We start from the raw sequence: 19,717 nt of genomic DNA, 5'->3' as shown, positions 1-19,717 counted from the left end.
GATTCAGGAAAAACTGCCAAAGTCTAGAGTAGACTACTGATGCCTTTCCAACAGCTTAACTTGGTCAGGAGGCCTGAAGCTATTATGGTTGAGTCACTTGAACTCTACTCCTGTCTCGATACAGATACTCCAATGTTAAGTCTTCCTGGGAGGAGGACCCTTCACTTGAGGAGACCTCTTATTTCTACGGATTAACTGAGTCCTTCTTTGAAGCTGTGCATGTCTCCTGCTGGACTCATGCTTACCCTAAACACTGCTGCTTTTGAGGAACAGGAGAAGGACCAGTATCTTCCTGGGGGCCATGAAAGGCCATGCAGGATTATGCTACGTCTGACTATGGGTGCAGCCTTGCGTACCTCCAGGGCTCCTGGGTCCACCGGAATAGTTTGCTCCTTGCTTTCCTCTTTGAAGATGCTCTCCAGTGGAGGCACAGCACTGTTTGATGTTTCTTCTTTCCCATACAATGGGAAATTCAATGCAATTTTTATGTCAATGATGGTGAGACTAAACTTTAAAGAGTAATTAGTTAAAGAGTAATTAGCCCCTCTCCCAGTAGTAATTTACTATTAGAATGGTAGTTCATGAAAGTAAGTGTCTGTTTTTACATTGCTCAAAAGTAACTGGAATATTTACTTTTACTTATTTTATGAATCTGAATGCTGCTCAGCTCTGGTACAAACCTCACTTTTCTATTATTAACTTAGGTCCAAAACATACTGCAGAAATAATCCAGTTTGAGACTGCTTTACCTGCCCTGGCTCAGTGCTAAGGAATCCTGGGAATTGTACTTTATTGTGGCCCCAGAGCTCTCTGACAGAGAAGGCTAAATGTCTCAGAAAACCAGACTTCCCTAGCATTGCAACAGGGCAGTTAAAATGGTCTCAAACAGCAGTGTGATTTGGACCTTAGTCATTGCTTCAAGATCCACAACATACCATGAGATAGCAGCACCTGCCTGAAAGATATATTCCTCTCCCACCACTTAATGGAGCCATACCCTTCAAACTACAAACAACTAACAAGTTTACAATAATAATGCAAGATAAGTACACCATTATCCTTGAAAAGGAAAATGAATAATAACTGTATATGGCCTTCTAGATGCTGTTGGACCCTCACAGTTGCCGATGCTGGTTATGACAGATGAGAACTGCAGTCCACAGCTTGAGAGCCCCATGCCCACCAATGTGTTTTACAGGTATCCAATTTATTTCCAAATGTGCAAGATGAATAGATTTTATGTGTTGGAGAAGTTTATACATGGCTGGCAATGTAAGCCCACAAAACTTACCCTTGGCATCCCAAATCCAAATCCGTACTCTGTCAGCCACATTCAAGCTGCTGCTATAAAGAGCTTCTTGCACATACACTTTTGGGTCCCATATTGGAAGAACGGTGGGTTATATGTATGTATCTCCCCCTGATAAAAGCCATGAATTACCGTGCAAAGGAATCTGCCAGATCCCTTTGCATACTGATTTTCCAGACTAACAATCTTTGAATTCTATGAATTACCCTGGTAAGTAAGCATGATTTAAAATTCAGCCAGTTGATCATTACTGCAACCTGTACCCCACCATGCACAAAGTGAAAGCAAGACTTCCCATTTGCCCATGCAGAGGCCCATGTTGATTTTGTTTTGGGATTACAAGATTTTCTACCTGACATTTGCTACTTTTCCTATCCAGACTATGTCAACAGCTTTCCTACTATGTGCTTCAGCCAAGCAAGGGAGCATTAGAAGCCAGGTTATTCATCCCTATGCCCAAATGTTTTCTTTGACTGGCAAGTGGCAACAGACCTCCAAGATGCTATTCCCATTACCATTTTCCAAATCCCAAAGTGTTTTGTGGGTACAAATATAATTTTTTTAAAAATTATGGTACAAACCCTATTGAAAACAGTGGGACTTACTTCTGAGTAGCCATGTATAGTAATGCTCTATTAATTAGGCTAAACTATGTGTGACACAATAACGGATGCCAGGTTGTAGCAATGCATGTTGGCATGAAAGAGAACTTGATCCTCCCAATTTGACAGTGTAAAAGCCAGTGATAAGTGGCTTCCATGTCAATGGGGTGATGGATCAGCTTCGAGTTTTGTCCAAAAGTTAAAGGAACTATCCAAGAGGGTGGACCCTATCTCCCCCCCCCCCATATGTTCAGTGGGACTATTGTATGAGTAGACATTCATAAGGATTGCATTGTTAGTTATGTGAAATCTCTATGAAAGCCCCTTTGTGTAGCCCATCCTTTTTATTTTTTAAAAAATAAAACCTAATAAAAATTGAACCCTAAAATGTCATGTTCGCATGCTTTTAAGAAATGCTGGCAATGAAAATCAGTATGAAAATGTTTACTGTGAGCCAAATATGTGGAGGCGTTATGAGAGAGCTGTACTTGACAAAAAATACACAAAGTGATCAGTTGCAAATGATGCTTAGTACTGTACTGACAGTTCTTTTTTGGATAAAAGGAACTGAAAAATAGATGGGTTTCTTTTTCCAGGAGAAGTATTCAATGTAAAACTAGTTAGTTATTACCATTGCTTATGGAGTAGAGCATAAAACAATCAGTGTGACCAAAATTCAAGGCAGATATATGATGACAATCCTGAGAAGGCAGGGGATGCTCTGTAGGTCTTTATAAGGGAACATTACACTTGCACAACCCCAATTCAAAGGATAGCTGCAGGAAAACTTGAGTGATGGAATGTAAACATGGAAAAGCCATGTGCCAAATTTCTTTTCTTTTTAAATCTTCTTCTATTTCTTTTCTTTTTTCTTCTTTCTATTCTGTTCTGTTCTTTTCTTCTTCTTTCTATTCTTTTCTTTTGTTAGTGGGGAGAAATCTGGGATTGTGCAATCTTCAACAGCCATGATGGTTGCATAACTTTCCCCAATGCCTTTTTGGGTCTGTACTTTGTCTGTACCAGGGCTAAAAATTTATGTTACATCCCTGGGACAGGCAAACATTCTGATTTCTATGTGTGGGTGTGAAAGCTGAATGATGAAGAAAGATGACAGGAAATAAATCAACTTATTTGAAAGGAGGTGCTGGAGAAGAGTTCTGCGGATACCATACACTGCTAAAAAGGCAAATAAATAGGTCTTAGAGCAAGAAGCAGAAATGATTAAACCAAGAATGTTATACTTTGGACATATCATGAGCTGATGTGGCACACTAGAAAAGACATAGTAAAGTGGAAGGCAAGTACTACAGCTGGATGATATAGAGACCTTATTGCATGAGAAAAGTATGCTGAAAAAGAGCTGAAGAATAGAGACTTTTTTCTGTACATCTCTGCATGCTGTTGTAGCACTACTGTTCTCCTTCCTGAGAGCAATGGTTGTAAAAGTGTGCCCCTTGTCATGCTGGAAAAATCCGTTCGGCAAAAAGGCATGCTTTTATGACCGTCTCTTTCTAGAAGGAGAACAAAAGTGCTACGACAGCATGTGAGAAGCAGAGAAAGCTGCTACTCTCTTGCTCTGTTTTGGCTTTCTTTTCTCATGTGAGAAATCAAGCTCTTAATCAAGGAAGTCACAGCTGCCCTAAGTTTGCAAGACCTGGGCAGGGCAACTGATGATCAGGGATCTTGGAGGTCTTTTATTTATGGAGATGTCATAAATCAACATCAACTCGATGGTAAATAAGAGCAATGGCCAAGCATGGGTTATCCTCAAAACAAAAGCATAATGTCTTTCTTTGTTAAACATGCACAGGACTGAGAAAACAGCACAGAAGAAACCTTTGCTATAGCTACAAGATTTAAAGGCATTAGACAATCACTGTACAGTACAATTGAATTTTAAAATTACACACCACCACCAGACCTTTATGTTACTATGTTTAGTGTTTTGCTTGTATGGGGATACTAATGAGCTTATAATCTCATTATTTCATTTGGTGATTTTTATGATAGGGCAGTGATGGTGAACCTTTTAGAGGCCGAGTGCCCAAACTGCAACCCAAAACCCACTTATGTATTGCAAAATGCTATGTCCTTCTGGCTTTCTAGTAACAAACTCTGGCAAACTCTGGGCTGGAGTGATGGCACATGTGCCCACAGAGAGGGCTCTGAGTGCCACCTCTGGCACGCGTGTCACAGGTTCGCCATCACTGTGATAGGGTTTCTGATCTAGGGGTTTTGTGGAGGGGAAAAGAAAAACATTCACTAGAACATAGCATAAATAACTGTGGGTGGAGTAACAGCAATAATAATAATAATAATAATAATAATAATAATAATAATAATAATAAGTATCCCACATTTGTTGAGGTACTGAAGTCCTCTGGCTGAAAAGTCTAAATGCCTTTTCCAAAACTACAAATCCCTAAGATGCAGCCATAGCAGTTAAAGTGGAAGCATAGTGCTATAATTGTGTAGTGTGAAAGCAGTGGACTTTGCTTCTCTGTTGCAGCCTTTAAGCTACACCTCCAACTTAGATTTAGTTGTATAGTTGTAAATGAACACAAACATTACAAAACCCCCAGTAAGTTTTCATTTACCTTCTAACTTCCAAAAGGATCAAACTTGGGTAAGTAGTACACCGAGCCTTAGCTCAGTGGTATATTCGATCCCCATGATCTCTAAATAGGATAGGAAAGGATCCTAATCAAACTCCTGACAACACTGGACTGGATGGGTCAATGATGTGACTCACTAAAAGGTGGTTTCCTATGTTCCCGGTTTCTCACTACTGACAGGAGAGACCTTAACATAATAATAAAGCCTTGAGACATAACCCATCCCTGAGTAAGTCAGTGAAGGTCTATGCACTCACACACCAAAGCTTAGAAAAGTCACTTTTCTGCCACCTCTGGCTGGGGAATACTGGGAATTGCTGTCTAAAAGTCAAACTTTTCCAAGCTGTGGTTGCACCCTCTTTTTTGATACAGACACAAAGATATGTCACCACCTTGCCATGTGTGTTTGTGTGAATGAAAGAAAGAAAGAGAGAGAACCTGAACATAGCAGCAACTGAAGTCTTGCTCATCTTCCTTGTTTTGCTTCAGTTCTTTCTGATGACTCAGGTACATTTATGGACATCCTTTTCAGCTGGCTGATTTCTAAAGGCAGACATGCTGAATGCCTTAAAGAGTCACTTCAATACAATTTGGTTGGCAAGAAAGGCATAGAAAATGCTGCCACATTGCACCAGTTACAACCACCCACCCACCCAGGAAGTCTCAACAGAAGGAAGATGTCCTTGGCTGAGATGCAGAAGTCACAGATTTGCACAGAAGCCAGGTTGCTTGTTTATGAATTGGTGGCAAAGGGGGAATATTCCTTTCTTTTCCACTTCTTATTGCACCCTTGTTCTATCCCACCTCCCCGCTAAGCCATACCACAGATAACAATGTAGATATGTACCTGGGAATTACTTCGTTCACAGAAAATTTAGTACCAGAAGCAGAAATAATATGGAAAAATAGGGATAGATTCCTATGGTACATAAAAAAGAGGAGCAGTTTAACATCTTTCAGCTAACGTTTTATTCAACACAAATAATATACAGATGTGAAACCAAAAAACTAGGGCAGGTAAACCTTGCATAAGTAAAGAAAGCACATTGAACCTTCCAGAGACAACCTAAGGGCTCCTTCCAAAATGCATCCATGATGACTTCGACTTTCAGCAGGCTCCAGTTTTCTTGTGATTTCCACGTATTAGGCCAACCTTGGGCTGCATCTGCATAGAAAAAAATAATGCAGTTTGACACCGCTTTAACTGTCCTGGCTCCATGCTATAAAATCCTGGAATTTGTAGTGTGTTGTGGCCCCAGAGCTCTCTGATGGAGAAGGCTAAAAAGCTCACAAAACTACAAACCCCAGAATTCCATCACATTGTGCCATGGCAGTTAAAACAGTGTCAAACTGCATTATTTCTGCAGTGCAGATGCAGCCTTAGAATTCTATGCTCTCCCCCCTCCTTTTAACATGCTGGGGATGGCCGGTGAAGTTGGCTTAGCTGTTTTCCCCCTTTTGCTCTGTTTTACTTATACATGCATGTTTAGTAAAGGACTCTGGCGGCAGCTGTCATTTACCTTGCCTATTGTTGGCAGGCACACATAGCTACAGTAGGATTGGCTACATTACAATCCCATTCCTTTCAGGCTTTATTGTTTACTGCTCAAGCATTCTTTCCTAGCACAAACCTTATTGCTTACATACTGCTGCAACTTGACAGACCTCATTCATCATCGTCCCAATGAAGATGCTGCTAAAACACTATCGGAGATGCGGATTGTTACGGTTCTTTTAAAAAACGCTAAGGGATTCCGTGCCAAATGCATTGGTTTAAATGGGCGTTTTGGCCCCCTTGCAAACTGTACAATCAATACAAGTCTGAACGACAGAGACATAACCCGGTTTTCAAACCAGGTTATTTTGTAGAGTGAATGAGCCCTCTGACTGAGAAGCTAAATCCCTCTCCCTACACTGCAAATCACAGGCTTCCATAGGATGTTGTCATAGTGGTTAAAGTGTAATCATAGTACTATATTTGCAGTGTGAAAGGACCCTGGGGGTCTTGGATGTCTTTCATCCATGGGACTGCAATACATCAAAGCTGACTTGATGATAATTAACAACAATAAAATTTAGGTCCCAACCTTTTGCCTGTGGTCTTGCCCATCACAGGAATGTGGCCCCCAATAGCTCTCTGAAACTAAACTCTGTCCTCAGGCTGAAAGGAATTCCCCACCTTTGATGTAGCAGGTAGAGCTGTCGATTTGGAGCGGGGAAATAAACTTTAGAATCAAGCCAAAGATCCTGGTGAGTTAAACATGGTGGCTTCTGAATATATAAACATAAGGAGAGGATATGAAATGGAGTGGGAAGAGTTCAGAACACACCTACTGCAGCCCTCAAAAGGTGTTGGCTAGGATCATCTGCATTGCAAGCACCTGCCCAAGGTAATTTGCTGCCTGAAGCAAAAGCCAAGTGGTGATGCCTCCCCACCTCCCTTGAGGGCCAACATGTTAAAATTTGCTGCATCACTCAGATATTGTTTATTGGCTCCATTTATCCTCCCCTCATTATGCCGCCTGAAGCAGATTGTTCCACTTGGTTTTATGGTGAGACCGGCCTTAGCAAGCATTGCAGTAACGCCAATAAGGCCAATGTTTATGACCCTCCACTGGAGGCCTGCCTCTATCATCTCACACAAATGCTTAAAAGTCTTCTAAATCCTGGGGTCATGAGTATGAACATCCATGAGTTATGGAAGACTTTCAGATTGCTACAACACAGCAGACACGCTATGATATTGCTTATGGTGACTATAAAACCATAAGGAAATCTCAGCTGTATGGCACACTCCCAAATGGCAATGTCCCCATTGACTGATGCCTGGAATAATCAGAAGCAATGTGAATTTACATTCATCCAAAAGTGTAAACTCTGGATCTCAGGATTTGCCAAGCTTTACAACAGGCACATTTACTAGGGGTTTGTTCAAACAAGGTTTTGTTCCACAGGGGTAGTTTAGCACATATACTCACACTGCCTCAACTTGGTAGAGAAAGTCCTAGCTAATTCTTGGTTGTCCCACTTTTTCAGCAACTTTTAAAATGTCCCAGTTTCTCTCTCTCCCTTCTACTTTTGCCCTTTGTCTTCAGTTTACTTTAGTTGCTGCAAACTATGGTTTGTACTCAATTAACTCACCAAAAATAGAGGACAGGAAATCCCGAAGTTAAAAATTGGTGCGATTTTGCCGCTTTTTGTATGGGTTAATGTCATGTTACTGCTTAATTTCCATGACATATCTGAAAACAACCCCATTCTTGCAGGATTTCCCCAAGTTTAAATCCCGTTTATGCACAGGATTTGGGCGCTTTGCTTCTGATGTGATAAACTCCTAAACTAAGACTGTCACAGTCGGACATCCGTATCCGTGGGCTTGCCATCTGCAGATCTGAGCATCTGCAGATGGCAAGCCCTGTTGTCCCCAATGGCCATAAAGGAGAATGGGACTTGAGGTCCCACTTTTTTGTATCCATGGGAGGGGGGCTGGAACAGATGCCCTGCAGATATTGAGGTCCGACTGTACTTTGGCCATATCATGAGAAGGCATTACTAACTAGAAAAGACAATAATGCTGGTAAGGTAGAAGGCAGCAGGAAAAGAAAAAGACCACATTCCAAATGGATGGACTCAGTCAGGGAAGCCACAACCCTGACTCTGTAAGACCAGAGGAGGGCTGCTAAGGATTGAGGGAATTGGAGGTCTCTCATTCATGGGGTAGCCATAAACTGACGTTTACTTGTTGGCAGTTATCAACAACAAACTTTGAGAGCACCCTTTGGCAGTGCTTTCCAGACTTCTGATTTTGTGGCATTCTGTGTGGCATTGACGATGAGTTAAAACAAACATGCTGTATCACCAGGAGCAAGGCAAAGTGATTTTGACAACTTAATGAGTTAGAATGTGCACCCCACCCTTCCCAGATAGTTTCCCATCCCAGGTACAGACCTGCATACCTCCAGAGTGGATGGGAAAGTATACAAAAACAGCACTCTGGCAGCAAACCAGACTGTCTGCAATTGCAGGGCTGTAACCTTAAACTTCCACAATTTCAATAATTTAAAGATGAATACCAGACAAAGCCTGCATGATGTAGTGGTTTGAACATTAGACTATGGAGTTTATCACATGAAGGAGATCAGGAGTTTATCTCATGAATATACCGGGAAAATAGCAAAACAATTTCACAAGACATCACACAAAACCCGCCATTAAAGTGGTTACTAAGAAGCATTAATGGACATCTTTTTACTTTCAGGATTTCAGTGACAATTCATTTCAGATTATCACTTCATTTGCGGAATTGCGTGTGATCATCATTCGCGCAATTACTCGCCATTTTTGCTTTATTTGTAATCCAAAGGTCAAACTACTACACCACGCAGCCTCTAATCCTTTCCGTGCATGTGCATCTTGTATGCTGCAAGACCCACCTTTGGTGCAGCTAGAGCTGTGGGTGAAAAATCCTTCTCAACACTAAGTGTGCTGACTCATAGAGTCCTTCATCAGAGAAAAGGTGTTTAGTGTAGAAAATGTGTACAGTGTTTAGTGTGTCATTGGAGAAAAAACACATTTAGTAATCTTGGCTTTTGAAAGTAACACACTTGAAGGCACTTTTAAGTGAACAGTTTCTGCAAATTTGTAGAGAAATCATGATACATTAGACCTGGGCCATGCTGCCATTCTACAGAAGCCTGGGGTTTGTAGTTTTGTGAGGCACCAGCACTCTTTGGGAGAGGAGGCTAAAGACCTGTAAAACTACAAATCCCAGGAATCCACAGGATGGTGCTACACCATTTAAAGTGGTGTCAAACTGCATTATTTCTACAGTGCAGATTAGACCAGAGTTATTGGAAAGTGGTGGTCAAGCTTCATGGGCTGCTAAAGCTTTTTCTAGAGTCAGCTTCCCCAAGGTAGCTCTCTCCAGATGCGCTGGACTACAACTCCCATCAGAGCAAGACTCAGAGATTATGGATACCGTAGTCCAACACACTTTAGAAAGCAGCACCTTGAGGAAAACTATGCTGAAAAATATGCTTCGGATCACTCCTTTTAGGCTCAGAGGGCTTCCTTCTTCAGCAAACAGACAAGTGCACAGAGAGTGCAACCAAGGCATAAAGGGCAGAGCTTGTGAATCCTGCAACAATTAGAAACACTCATAGAAATGTAACTGCATGCTTCTTAGCTGTGCTCCAAATGGAGGACATTTTGAAAGTCCTCCTGATGGTTGAAAATGTAGGACATGTCCTGGAAAAGGAGGATACCTTGTTAACCCCGGGGGGGCAAGGCACCACTAAATGGAGGACATTCAAGCAAAATTTAGGATATGACCAAAGCAAAGCTGGATACACTCATAGAAATGTGAATTCATACTTCTTAGCCACACTCAAAATGTAGGACATTTTGAAAGTCCTCCTGGAGGTTGCAAATATAGGATTTGTCCTGGAAAAGGAGGATACTTGGTCACCCCTCGAGGAGAAGGGACCACAAAATGGAGGACATGACCAAAGCAAAGCTAGAAACACTCGTAGAAATGTGAATTCGTGCTTCTTACCAACACTCAAAATGTAGGACATTTTGAAAGTCCTCCTGAAGGTTTAAAATGTAGGATGAGTCCTAGAAAAAGAGGACGTCATGTCAGCCCTGAGGACAAGGCACCACAAAAAGTAGGACATGACCAAAGCAAAGCTAGAAACACTCATAAAATGTAAATGCATGATTCTTAGCCATGCTCAGAAGGGAGGACGTTTTGCAACGCCTCCTTGACAGAAGGTTGAAAATGTAGGGCACGTCCTGGGAAAGGAGGACGCCTGGCTACCCTTTGGCTGCCTTCTGAAGAGTGAAAGTTGCCTTTGGGGATTGTGCACTTCCTGCTCAGCTGCCTCTCCTCCTCGATTGCGAGGAAAACAACACACACACACAACCAGACCAGGCTGTGCACCTCCCTCCCAAGGCTGGCTTTCCTCCCTTCCCCTCCTTCTCTTTTTTTTGCCTTCCTGATCAGCAGCTGCTGTCAGAACGAAGCTCTTTGCAAAAAGCCTGAAAGAGGAACCCTGGCTGAGCGCTCTCTCTTTCTTTTTCTCTCCTTCATTCCTTCTTTCTTCCTCTCTTTTTCTTCTCTTCCTTTACAGCTTGGGAAAGGCAGCCTTCCTTGGCTGGGGGAGTATTCTGTTTTGCAGCAGGGAGAGGGCACCAGATTGCCAAGCCCAATTGCCTTGCCTCTGCTCCCTGCCTCCTCCTCTTGCCTGGCAGTAAGGAGACCAACTTTGGGCACCCGATCAAAAAAGTGACGCTGCAGAAGGTGGTGGGGGAAAGGCTTGGTCTCTCTTTGGAGAAGGTTTTGCCCTCCTGGTTGCCCTTCCCGATCTTCTATGCCCCTTTTGGTTTTCTCCTTTCAGGCAGGCTGACCGAAGAGAGGAGATGCCCACCTGGCACCTTTGACCCTCACCTGGCCTCTTGGGCTCTTGCTGAAGTGGCCAAGGGATCTCTCTGCTCTTGCACCACAAAGGCTGGCCACCAGGACTTGCAGGACTCCAGACCATGAGTGGAAGAGGCTTCCTGACCTTCTTCTCCGACCCATCCCTTGCCCTTGGGAGGCATCAAACTTTCACCTTCTACTGACATCCATCTCCTTTTTCCCTCTGGGCGACTGGAGGCTCTGCAGTTCAAAGGACCCACAGAAAGGTTTTGCACCAGAGACAACCTTGCCGGACAGGTTTCCAGTCTCTGGTCACAGAGGTGGACAGGTTGGGGTGGCACCAAAGAGATGGGCAGCACTGCCATGGACACCAAAAAGAAGAAAGATGCTTCTTCCAGCAGCAGCAGCAAGAAAAGTTGCAGCCAGAAGAAGCGCATGTTGCGAGTCCACATCCCGGTAAGTGTGCCTGTTACTTTATCACACCCTTTTTTCCTCCTGTCCATGTTTAACTTGAAATCCATCATGGCCTAGTGTGGTTGGAATACTGGACTACGACTCTGGAGACCAGGGTTCAGATCCTGGCTTGGCAGTGGAAACCCATTGGGTGACCTTGGGCAAGTCACACACGCTCTTGGCCTCAAAAGGATGGCATTGGCAAACCCTCTCTGAAGAAATTTGCTAAGAAACCCCAGTGATAGGCTTGCCTTAGGTCACCATAAGTTGAAAATGACTTGAAGGCATACAACTGCAACAACCACAATGTTTAGCTTTGTCCTTAGATTCACTCAGTGTAGTGGATCCTCCTTTCTTTGAGGTCTTTAAGCAAAGGCTGGATGGCAATCTATCGGGTGTGCTTTGACTTTGAGTTCCTCCATGGCAGGGGGTTGGACTGGATGGCACTTGTTGTCTCTTCTAACTCTATGATTCTATGATTCTGTGATTCCTTCCATGTGTGTGTGTTGTTGTTGTTGTCTGCCTTCAAGTCCTTTCTGATTTATGGCACCCTTGAGAGCCAGGGTGGCATAGTGGTTTGAGTGCTGGACTACAACTCTGAAGAGCAGGGTTTGATTCTCAGCTTGGCCATGAAACCGACTGGGTGACCTTGGGCAAGTCACACCCTCTCAGCCTCGGCAGAAGAAAATGACAAACCTCCTCTGAACAAATCTTGCCAAGAAAACCCTATAATAGTGTTGCTGTAAATTGGAAACTACTCCAAGGCACACAACAGCAGCAACATCAACAACAAGGAGAACCTATCCCTTCTTGGCAAGTTTCTTCCAAAGGGGTTAGCCATTGAGGCTGAGAGACTGACTTGCCCAAGGTGACCCAGTGAGTTTTTGTGTGTGTGTGTGTGTGTGTGGTGGTGAGGGAATTTGAACCCTACTCTCTAGAGTCATAATCCAACACTCAAATCACAACACCACACCCCCTTTTTGGCCAGCTGGTAGCAAGTCTGTGATGCTTTTCCTCCATACCATCATGAACACACCCTGTCTTGTCAGATTTCAGATGCTAAGCAGGGTCAGGCCTGGTTAACATGGGAAATACCAGGGTGAGGAAATAATCTTGACCATAACCTGAAGAGGCATTGTTGACAGTCAGGATGAGATGGACCAATGGTTTGTTATTGTGTGTGTTCAAGTCGTTCCCAACTTATGGTGACCATAAAGTGACGCTGTTACCGTTTCATTAGCAAGTTTCTTCAGAGGGGGCTTGCCATGGACATCTCTGAGGATGAGAGAATGTGACTTATCCAAGGTCACCCAGTGGTCTTACATGGCCAAGCCAGGATTTGAACCCTGGTTTCCAGAGTTGTCCAACCACTACGCCATGCTGGCTCATGTATGACTGTGTAAAAATCAGTTTTCTGTGTTAATGGGAAAACAACCTCCTTCATCCCCACCTGCACAACCCTCCCTTCCCTGTTCCCTTTGCCATGTGAACTCTTGTCTTTTTTTGCAGTAACAGGTGGGGATTGGGTCAAGATAGACATGTGCAAATAGCCTGTCATTTAGCAGCCAGAATCGGGAATGAGGATTTGTTGGTGGGTAGCGGTGATGACAGGAGGTGGAGAATAGCGTGAGAGCAAAGGGGACAGCTACAATTTTGGCAAGGGTGTTTTCCTTGAGCAGGATTAACATGCAGCACAATTCTGCATTTATGCTGTGTTTACTCAGAAGTAGGCACCTTGGAGTCAAGTGAGGCCTACATGCTGGTCAGCGGGTGGAGGATTGTGGTCTTGTAGGCGTGCTCAGTTTGAGATCTGTGATGCTTAACCCAAATGAGATGTTTGACAGATACTGTAAAAACATGCACATGCCTCAACCAGTTCCTAATCTGAATGCAAAACCTACGCTGCAGTGATGAAAGATTAAAATACAGTACCTCTTTTGAGTCTTCTAATCATTACTAAGAATGAGCTCATGTTTATAGATGCAATGAGGGTTTGGCCAACACATTTTGCTGCTGGAGGTGAAGAACAAGATGGTACTTTCCTCCTTGGCATGGATAGAACCCAACTGGACTGGCATTTGAACCTTATTTGAATACTTGAAATAGCACACAGTCCTCCCTATATGTTTCAGACAATGGATTAGCTCGTGGGATGTGGAGAAAGAGAGAGAATTAGGAGTTTATCAGACAAGGGAAATTGGAAGTATAATCCAATGGCAATACGAACGCAAACATGGGGTTTAATGTTATTACGTGATAGACTACCACACACAATTTCGGACAATGGCAAGCTATTTTCGGGCAATGGGAAGTCAGTTTGAATGCAATTCAAATTCATGTAAATTTGCTGAACTAGCGAATTCACATGAATGCGTTCTGGCCCCACTTTCTTTTCATTCGAAATTAAGAGAAAATCCTCCCGTGTGATAAACTCCTTAGTGTGGTGTAGTGGTTTGAGTGTTGTACTACAACTCTGGAGACCAGGATTTGATTCCCAGCTTGACCATGAAACCCACTGGGTGATCCTGGGCAAGTCACATGCTTTTAGCCTCAGGGGAAGGCAATGGCAAACCTCCTCTGAGTCTGAACAAATCTTGCCAAGGAAACCCCATTAGGGTCGTCATAAGTTGAAAGGACTTAAAAGCACCCAACAACAAAGACATCAACAGCAATAGCTGGCATGATCTTTAAAATAGCTTTTTTTTCCGGGGGTGGGTGGAGTTGAAAACAATCCTAAAATCTAGCAAGATTTTGTCTTGGAAAGTAAACCTGAAGAAATCCTAATGTGCAGAGCCTGGAGAATGTTAAAGGGCTCTTGAAAGACTTAGAATCTTCTGTGCATTTGGTGAATAGATGAAAGAGAGGCTGTGTTTCTCTCTCACAAACAACTACTGGGTTAGTACACAATGAGTTCTTGTAGCACCTTTTGAGGCTAACAAGAGAAAGAACTCTGTAGCACAAATGTTCTGCATTTGCTGCATCTTATGAAGGGAGATCCAGTCTATGAAAGCTCATGCTACAAACTTGTTTCACTTGGTCTCAAAGGTGCTACAAGATCCCTTTGCCTACTGAGCCAGACTACCATGGCTTAGCCAGCTAGGAAAAGAAAGCATTGCCTTGTGTTGTGCTCCAGGACACAATTTCCCAGAGTTCAGGCTTTCTTACCAAGTGCACCAGTGGTATCATGACACATTGGCCTGTTACAGACTGCCAAAATAAAGCTGCTTCAGGTCTCTTTGGAGGTACAGTATGTTGTTTAAATGATGCATGCATCCGAAGAATCCGGAAGCTGCACCAAAGCTGCCCTCCAGTGCTTAGGAATGGAGTGTGGCTTTGGCGCAACCTCCGGACTCGTAGGACCCATGCATCATTTAAATAGCATACCTCCGAAGAGACCCGAAGCAGCTTTATTTTGGCAGTCTGTAACAGGCCATTGTCTCATATTTGGCTTGCTGTCCTGAATAAGCAAAAAGAGATAAAATCCATGTTTGTTGTTATTGTTGTTGTGCCTTCAAGTCATTTCCACTTTATAGTGAACTTAAGGTGGAGTTTTCTTGGCAAGTTTTTTCAGAGGGGTTCCCCACCCCCCCCATTGCCATCCTCGGAGGCCTAGAGAGTGTGACTCTCCCAAGGAAACCCAGTGGGTTTCATGGCAGAGCGGGGATTCAAACCTTGGTCTCCAGAGTCATAATCCAATGCTCAAACCACTATTATTATTATTAACCTTTATTTATATAGCGCTGTAAATTTACACAGCGCTGTACATACAATCTTTTAGTTAGACGGTTCCCTGCCCTCAGGCTTACAATCTAAGAAGATACGACACAAAAGGAGAAGGGAGTGGTGATGGGGAATGGGATCAGGTCCAGCAGTTCACTACATCATGTTCCAAAGAAAGTGACCCAAAATGAAAAAGTAGTGAGTGGAGACAGAGTTTACCAATTGTTACTAATATTACAGAAAGGAGATTCAAGAATAAACATGTATTTGAAATGACACAGGGAAGAAGATTTACCTATAACCAGAGGTTAAGGATTCCTTGCAAGATACCTAGGAAGAAATCAAACCTGGCATTAGAGACCATGCTCCCAGATGGAAGGGGCTATTGGTTGGATTCTGGATGTTCTGTAGTGTAAGTTGTATGATGGTCGTAAGGAAGTACTGAAGTGCCAGCATTTCAGGTGATATGTGCAGCCAAATAGCAGATCCTGATCTGAGCAGCTGTTTGCCCATACAAAATGCTTGACTTCCTTGCAGTCCTTTCTGCATGGTTGAAAATATGTGGCTGATCCACAATATGACAGTTGAATGGAGCCTTGTTTACATATGCAAAAGGATGAGAATCCAAGGGTTGCACTAGACACCCAAAGGGCCACAAGATTCCCACTGCTGCCTTCAGTGGTCAAATGGCCTTCAGACTGAAAGTAATAGTCTTATAGTATTAGTAACAGCCCTATAGTCGTATAGTATTTTTAAAGTTCTATTCCATGCAACACAAAACTTGTAGCTTGAAATGAATGAAAGCAAAGAGAGAGTGTGAATCCATCCAAGTAAGACTATAATTAGTAGGTTTGCAGACATGTTAAAGTATGCAAGCAGAAATTTCTGAACACTTGCTGAACTGTTCTTTGAGGTCTTTGGGTATGGGTAACTCTACAAACATTTTTTCAGAACTGATTGTTGTTGTTGTGTGTCTTGAAGTAATTTCCGACTTATGACAACTCTAAGGTGAACCTATCATGGAGTTTTCTTGATAAGATTTTTCCCGAGGGGGGTTGCCTTTGCCTTCCTCTGAGACTGAGACTGTGTGACTTGCCTGAGGGCACCCAGTGGGCTTCCATGGCTGAGCCGAGATTTGAACCCTGGTCTGCAGATTAATAGTCCAACATTCAAACCACAATATCACAATAGCTCTCCCATAGAACTGATACTGCTTATCAACATTTTAGTTTAGAGCTGTTTTCTCTGTCATTGTCCCTCCCCCCTCAATTTTTGTGTGTGTACAATTTTAATACTATTTTCCTTCTCTGGTATTCAAACATTGCATTCGTATGTAATGAAAAAAGTATTACCAGGAAATATACAGAATTTGATGGCGAGGATAACGTAATAATGTGCTTTCCTCCCAGTTATTATGTGAACTCTGGGCAATAAAAACTGTTCCGTCCACACATTTGAGTGGGAACAACTTATGTACCTTAACCTGTCACCATATAAACAAGATCACAGTCTGACTTTATATCAATCAATTCAGTGCTATTGCCCTTTACATTTATAAACTTACTTGCCAACACAGATTAGAAAACCTCCCCTGTGTAAATATGCATTGCAGAGGTGTGGAGGAAGAAAATATTAACACTTCCTTTACTATCCTTGCATTATTCTAATTATAAATTGCTCTCTGATATTAGGAACTTTGGAAGCTGAGCTTGGAAGAAGTGTTACTTGTTGGAATACAGCTTCCAGAATCTCTCAGCCAATATTGGGGGGGGGGTTGGGGTTTGTACCCCAAAAAGGTGACTTTTCCAAGCTGCTTTAGAGAAGAGAGTCTCTTGGAATTTGAAGGTCATAATTTAAAATCTGAGCGGCCTTGCTATTTTGGTTTGATAAAGTAAAGGCACATGCTGAATTTAAAAATCGTTCTGAATTTAAAAATCTTCTGCAAACAAAACGTGCATTCTAGTCTATTAAAATTTAATATATATTAAATGATTGTGTGTGGGAACTCTTAGTGATTAACAGAGTCTTTGAAGCCCCATATAGGCTGTAAGCCCAACCATTTTGATCAGGAACTAAAGCTATTTGCAATCTACATGACTGTACCAAGCAGCATCCTTAAATACCATGGGATTTGCTTCTGAGTAAACATCCATAGATTGCATTGTAAATCACAGTAAAAGTCAAAGGGAGTCACTTCTGAGTTAAACCTGTTCACAGTTGATCTCCATGTTCCTGGGAAAATAGCTTCCATTTTGTGAGCATGTGGTCAGGTGTGCGCAAGCATCTGAGGTAGAGTTAGGATGTCCTTTTGAGGTAGGCTGCTGACAGACCGGAGCAGTAATTATGATATTGTGAAATTGTGGTGTTGTGAAAAACCACTGGCCTGTCCATGTGCTTCCTGTCACTGAACAACAAAATGATTTTATAGAAGAGGAGATGTTCTTCTTCTTCTGGTGAAAGCATACTCATGTGGGCAGGGTATTTTGTGCCAAAGCAAAAATGATGCTTTTTCCTTCAAATGTAGGAATTCAGTGGTGTGCAGAAGATATGTTGTTACTCTGTGTGTACAATAGGCAAGTTGACGGAAGGACATGCATTTAAGTGTTTGGGATCTAATGTGTTTATCTAATCTGCACATGTACATGATTTTAACTCTGTGAACATTTTTTAAGTTGCTCTACAGCTTAATATTTTTTAAAAAATATAAATTACCTTTTAGTATTTTAATATTTTAAATTTTAGAAACATGAAGGTATTGTCTGATGCCCAGAGATCTATGGATATAAGATGGGGGATAACTATTTGAATAAATATAACAACAACAACAGCAACAACAACAATAATAATGGCAGCAGTTACATATCACAGGGAGGAAACATAGGGGCTGTCTATATGGGTGGCTCAATGCCACCCCTTTGAGCCCCGGATGGAGGCCGCAGCAACTACATGCCACGGCCTCCAGAAGGAGCAAAAAGAAGATCTGAAAGGGGGCTTCTTTTTGCGTCTCGGAAGGGCATCATAAGTACCATGGCATGGCATCATGACATCCCTTCTGTGAAGCACTGTTTGGGCGCTACGCCTGGCGTGTGTCATCATGGCACACTGTGTAGATGGGAGCGCGCCATAATGGCGGCGGGGTGGCACGATAGGGGCTTTGAGCATGCGAATGCTCAGCCCTCACCATGCGTACAGGCCTGCACAAAGTACAGGTCTATACAGCCCCTTAGAATCATAGAACTGGAAAAGATCACAAGGGCCATCCAGTCCAACCCCCTGCCATACATGAAAACACAATCAAAGCACCCATGACAGATGGCCCTCCACCTCTGTTTAAAAACCTCCAAAGATGGAGACTCCACCACCCTCCGAGGCAGCATATCCCACTGTCAAAATAGCTCTTACTGTCAGGAAGTTCTTCCTAATGTTGCAGTGGAATCTCTTTTTCGGTAGCTTGCATCCATTGTTCCATGTCCTGTTCTCTAGAGCAGCAGAAAACAAGCTTGCTCCTCCATCCTCAATGTGACATCCCTTCAAATACTTAAACAGGGCTATCATATCACCTCTTAACCTTCTCTTCTCCAGCCTAAACATCCCCAGCTCCCCAAGTCTCTCCTCACAGGGCATGGTTTCCAGACCCTCGCCATTTTGTCACCCTCCTCTGGACATGCTCCAAATTGTCAACATCCAGATGTCTTCTGCTTGCAAGTCTCATCTGCTGTCATCATTTGTAGTGCTGGTTGACTGAAACTAATAAATTTTCCAGTCTAACCGCATCTGGAGGGAGATCCTCACCTGCTCTTTGCCTGTCATGGAACATGCTGGTTGGGGGATTCTGGGAATTATAGTCCAAAGAGTATATTGTTGAATGACTGCATGTTTCAGAAGTACAGGGCACTCTGGATACTGCTGCTGGTCATATATCTGTGTTTCTTATCTTATTTGGTTCACTAGCTGAAACAACTCAGGTGCCACACAAACTATGGCCTGATACAGACAGCCAAAATAAAGCTGCTTCGAGTCACTTTGGAGGTATGGTGTTTCAATGATACATGCATCCTAAGAGTCCAGAAGCCACACCAAATCCACCCTCCAGTCCTAAAGACTGGAGTGAAGCTTTGGTGCAGCTTCCAGACTCTTAGGACGCATGCATCATTGAAGCACCATACCTCCAAAGTGACCCGAAGCAGCTTTATTTTGGCAGTCTGTATAGGGACTCCAGTTCCCAGAATTCCATAGCATGGAGCTAGGGCAGCTAAAGTGATGTCAAACCAGATTATTTCTGCAGTGTGGATGCGGCCTGTCCCCTTCAAGCCCATCCCTATCACTACAAAAGACGGCTCCCCGTATCGCCAGGCAAGCCGATTTGCCGATGCGGCGGCAAAGAACTACAGGCCCCAGAGTGCTCTGGGGCCTGCCCCGGCTCCCTATTGGTGCGCGGGGCGGAAGGGGCTGTCCTTCCGCCCCGCGACGCTCTGGGAGCCGGGCTCTGTGGTCGGAGCTCCCGGTCCTCCAGGGCAGCCCATTGGCTGGGTTGCCTTGGAGGAGGAGCTCCGTAGCCACACGTTGGAGGGGCGGGGCTTAGACCTATATAAGGCCGCGT

General features: G+C 43.3%; 1 protein-coding gene across 1 annotated transcript in view; it reads left to right on the top strand.

Moving 5' to 3' along the window:
• The first annotated feature begins 10,517 nt into the window (after positions 1–10,517).
• Positions 10,518–19,717, top strand: part of PRKAG2 (protein kinase AMP-activated non-catalytic subunit gamma 2) — a 242,729-nt gene continuing 233,529 nt past the window's right edge. The window contains 1 exon segment of the mRNA XM_042477435.1: positions 10,518–11,400. Within this exon segment, the coding sequence (XP_042333369.1) occupies positions 11,293–11,400 (108 nt within the window). The 5' untranslated portion in view covers positions 10,518–11,292.

This window comes from Sceloporus undulatus, chromosome 6 (assembly GCF_019175285.1).
Source record: "Sceloporus undulatus isolate JIND9_A2432 ecotype Alabama chromosome 6, SceUnd_v1.1, whole genome shotgun sequence".
Taxonomy (NCBI): domain Eukaryota; kingdom Metazoa; phylum Chordata; class Lepidosauria; order Squamata; family Phrynosomatidae; genus Sceloporus; species Sceloporus undulatus.
The sequence above is the reverse complement of the archived record's forward strand: the minus strand, read 5'-3'. Positions and strand labels throughout refer to the sequence as shown.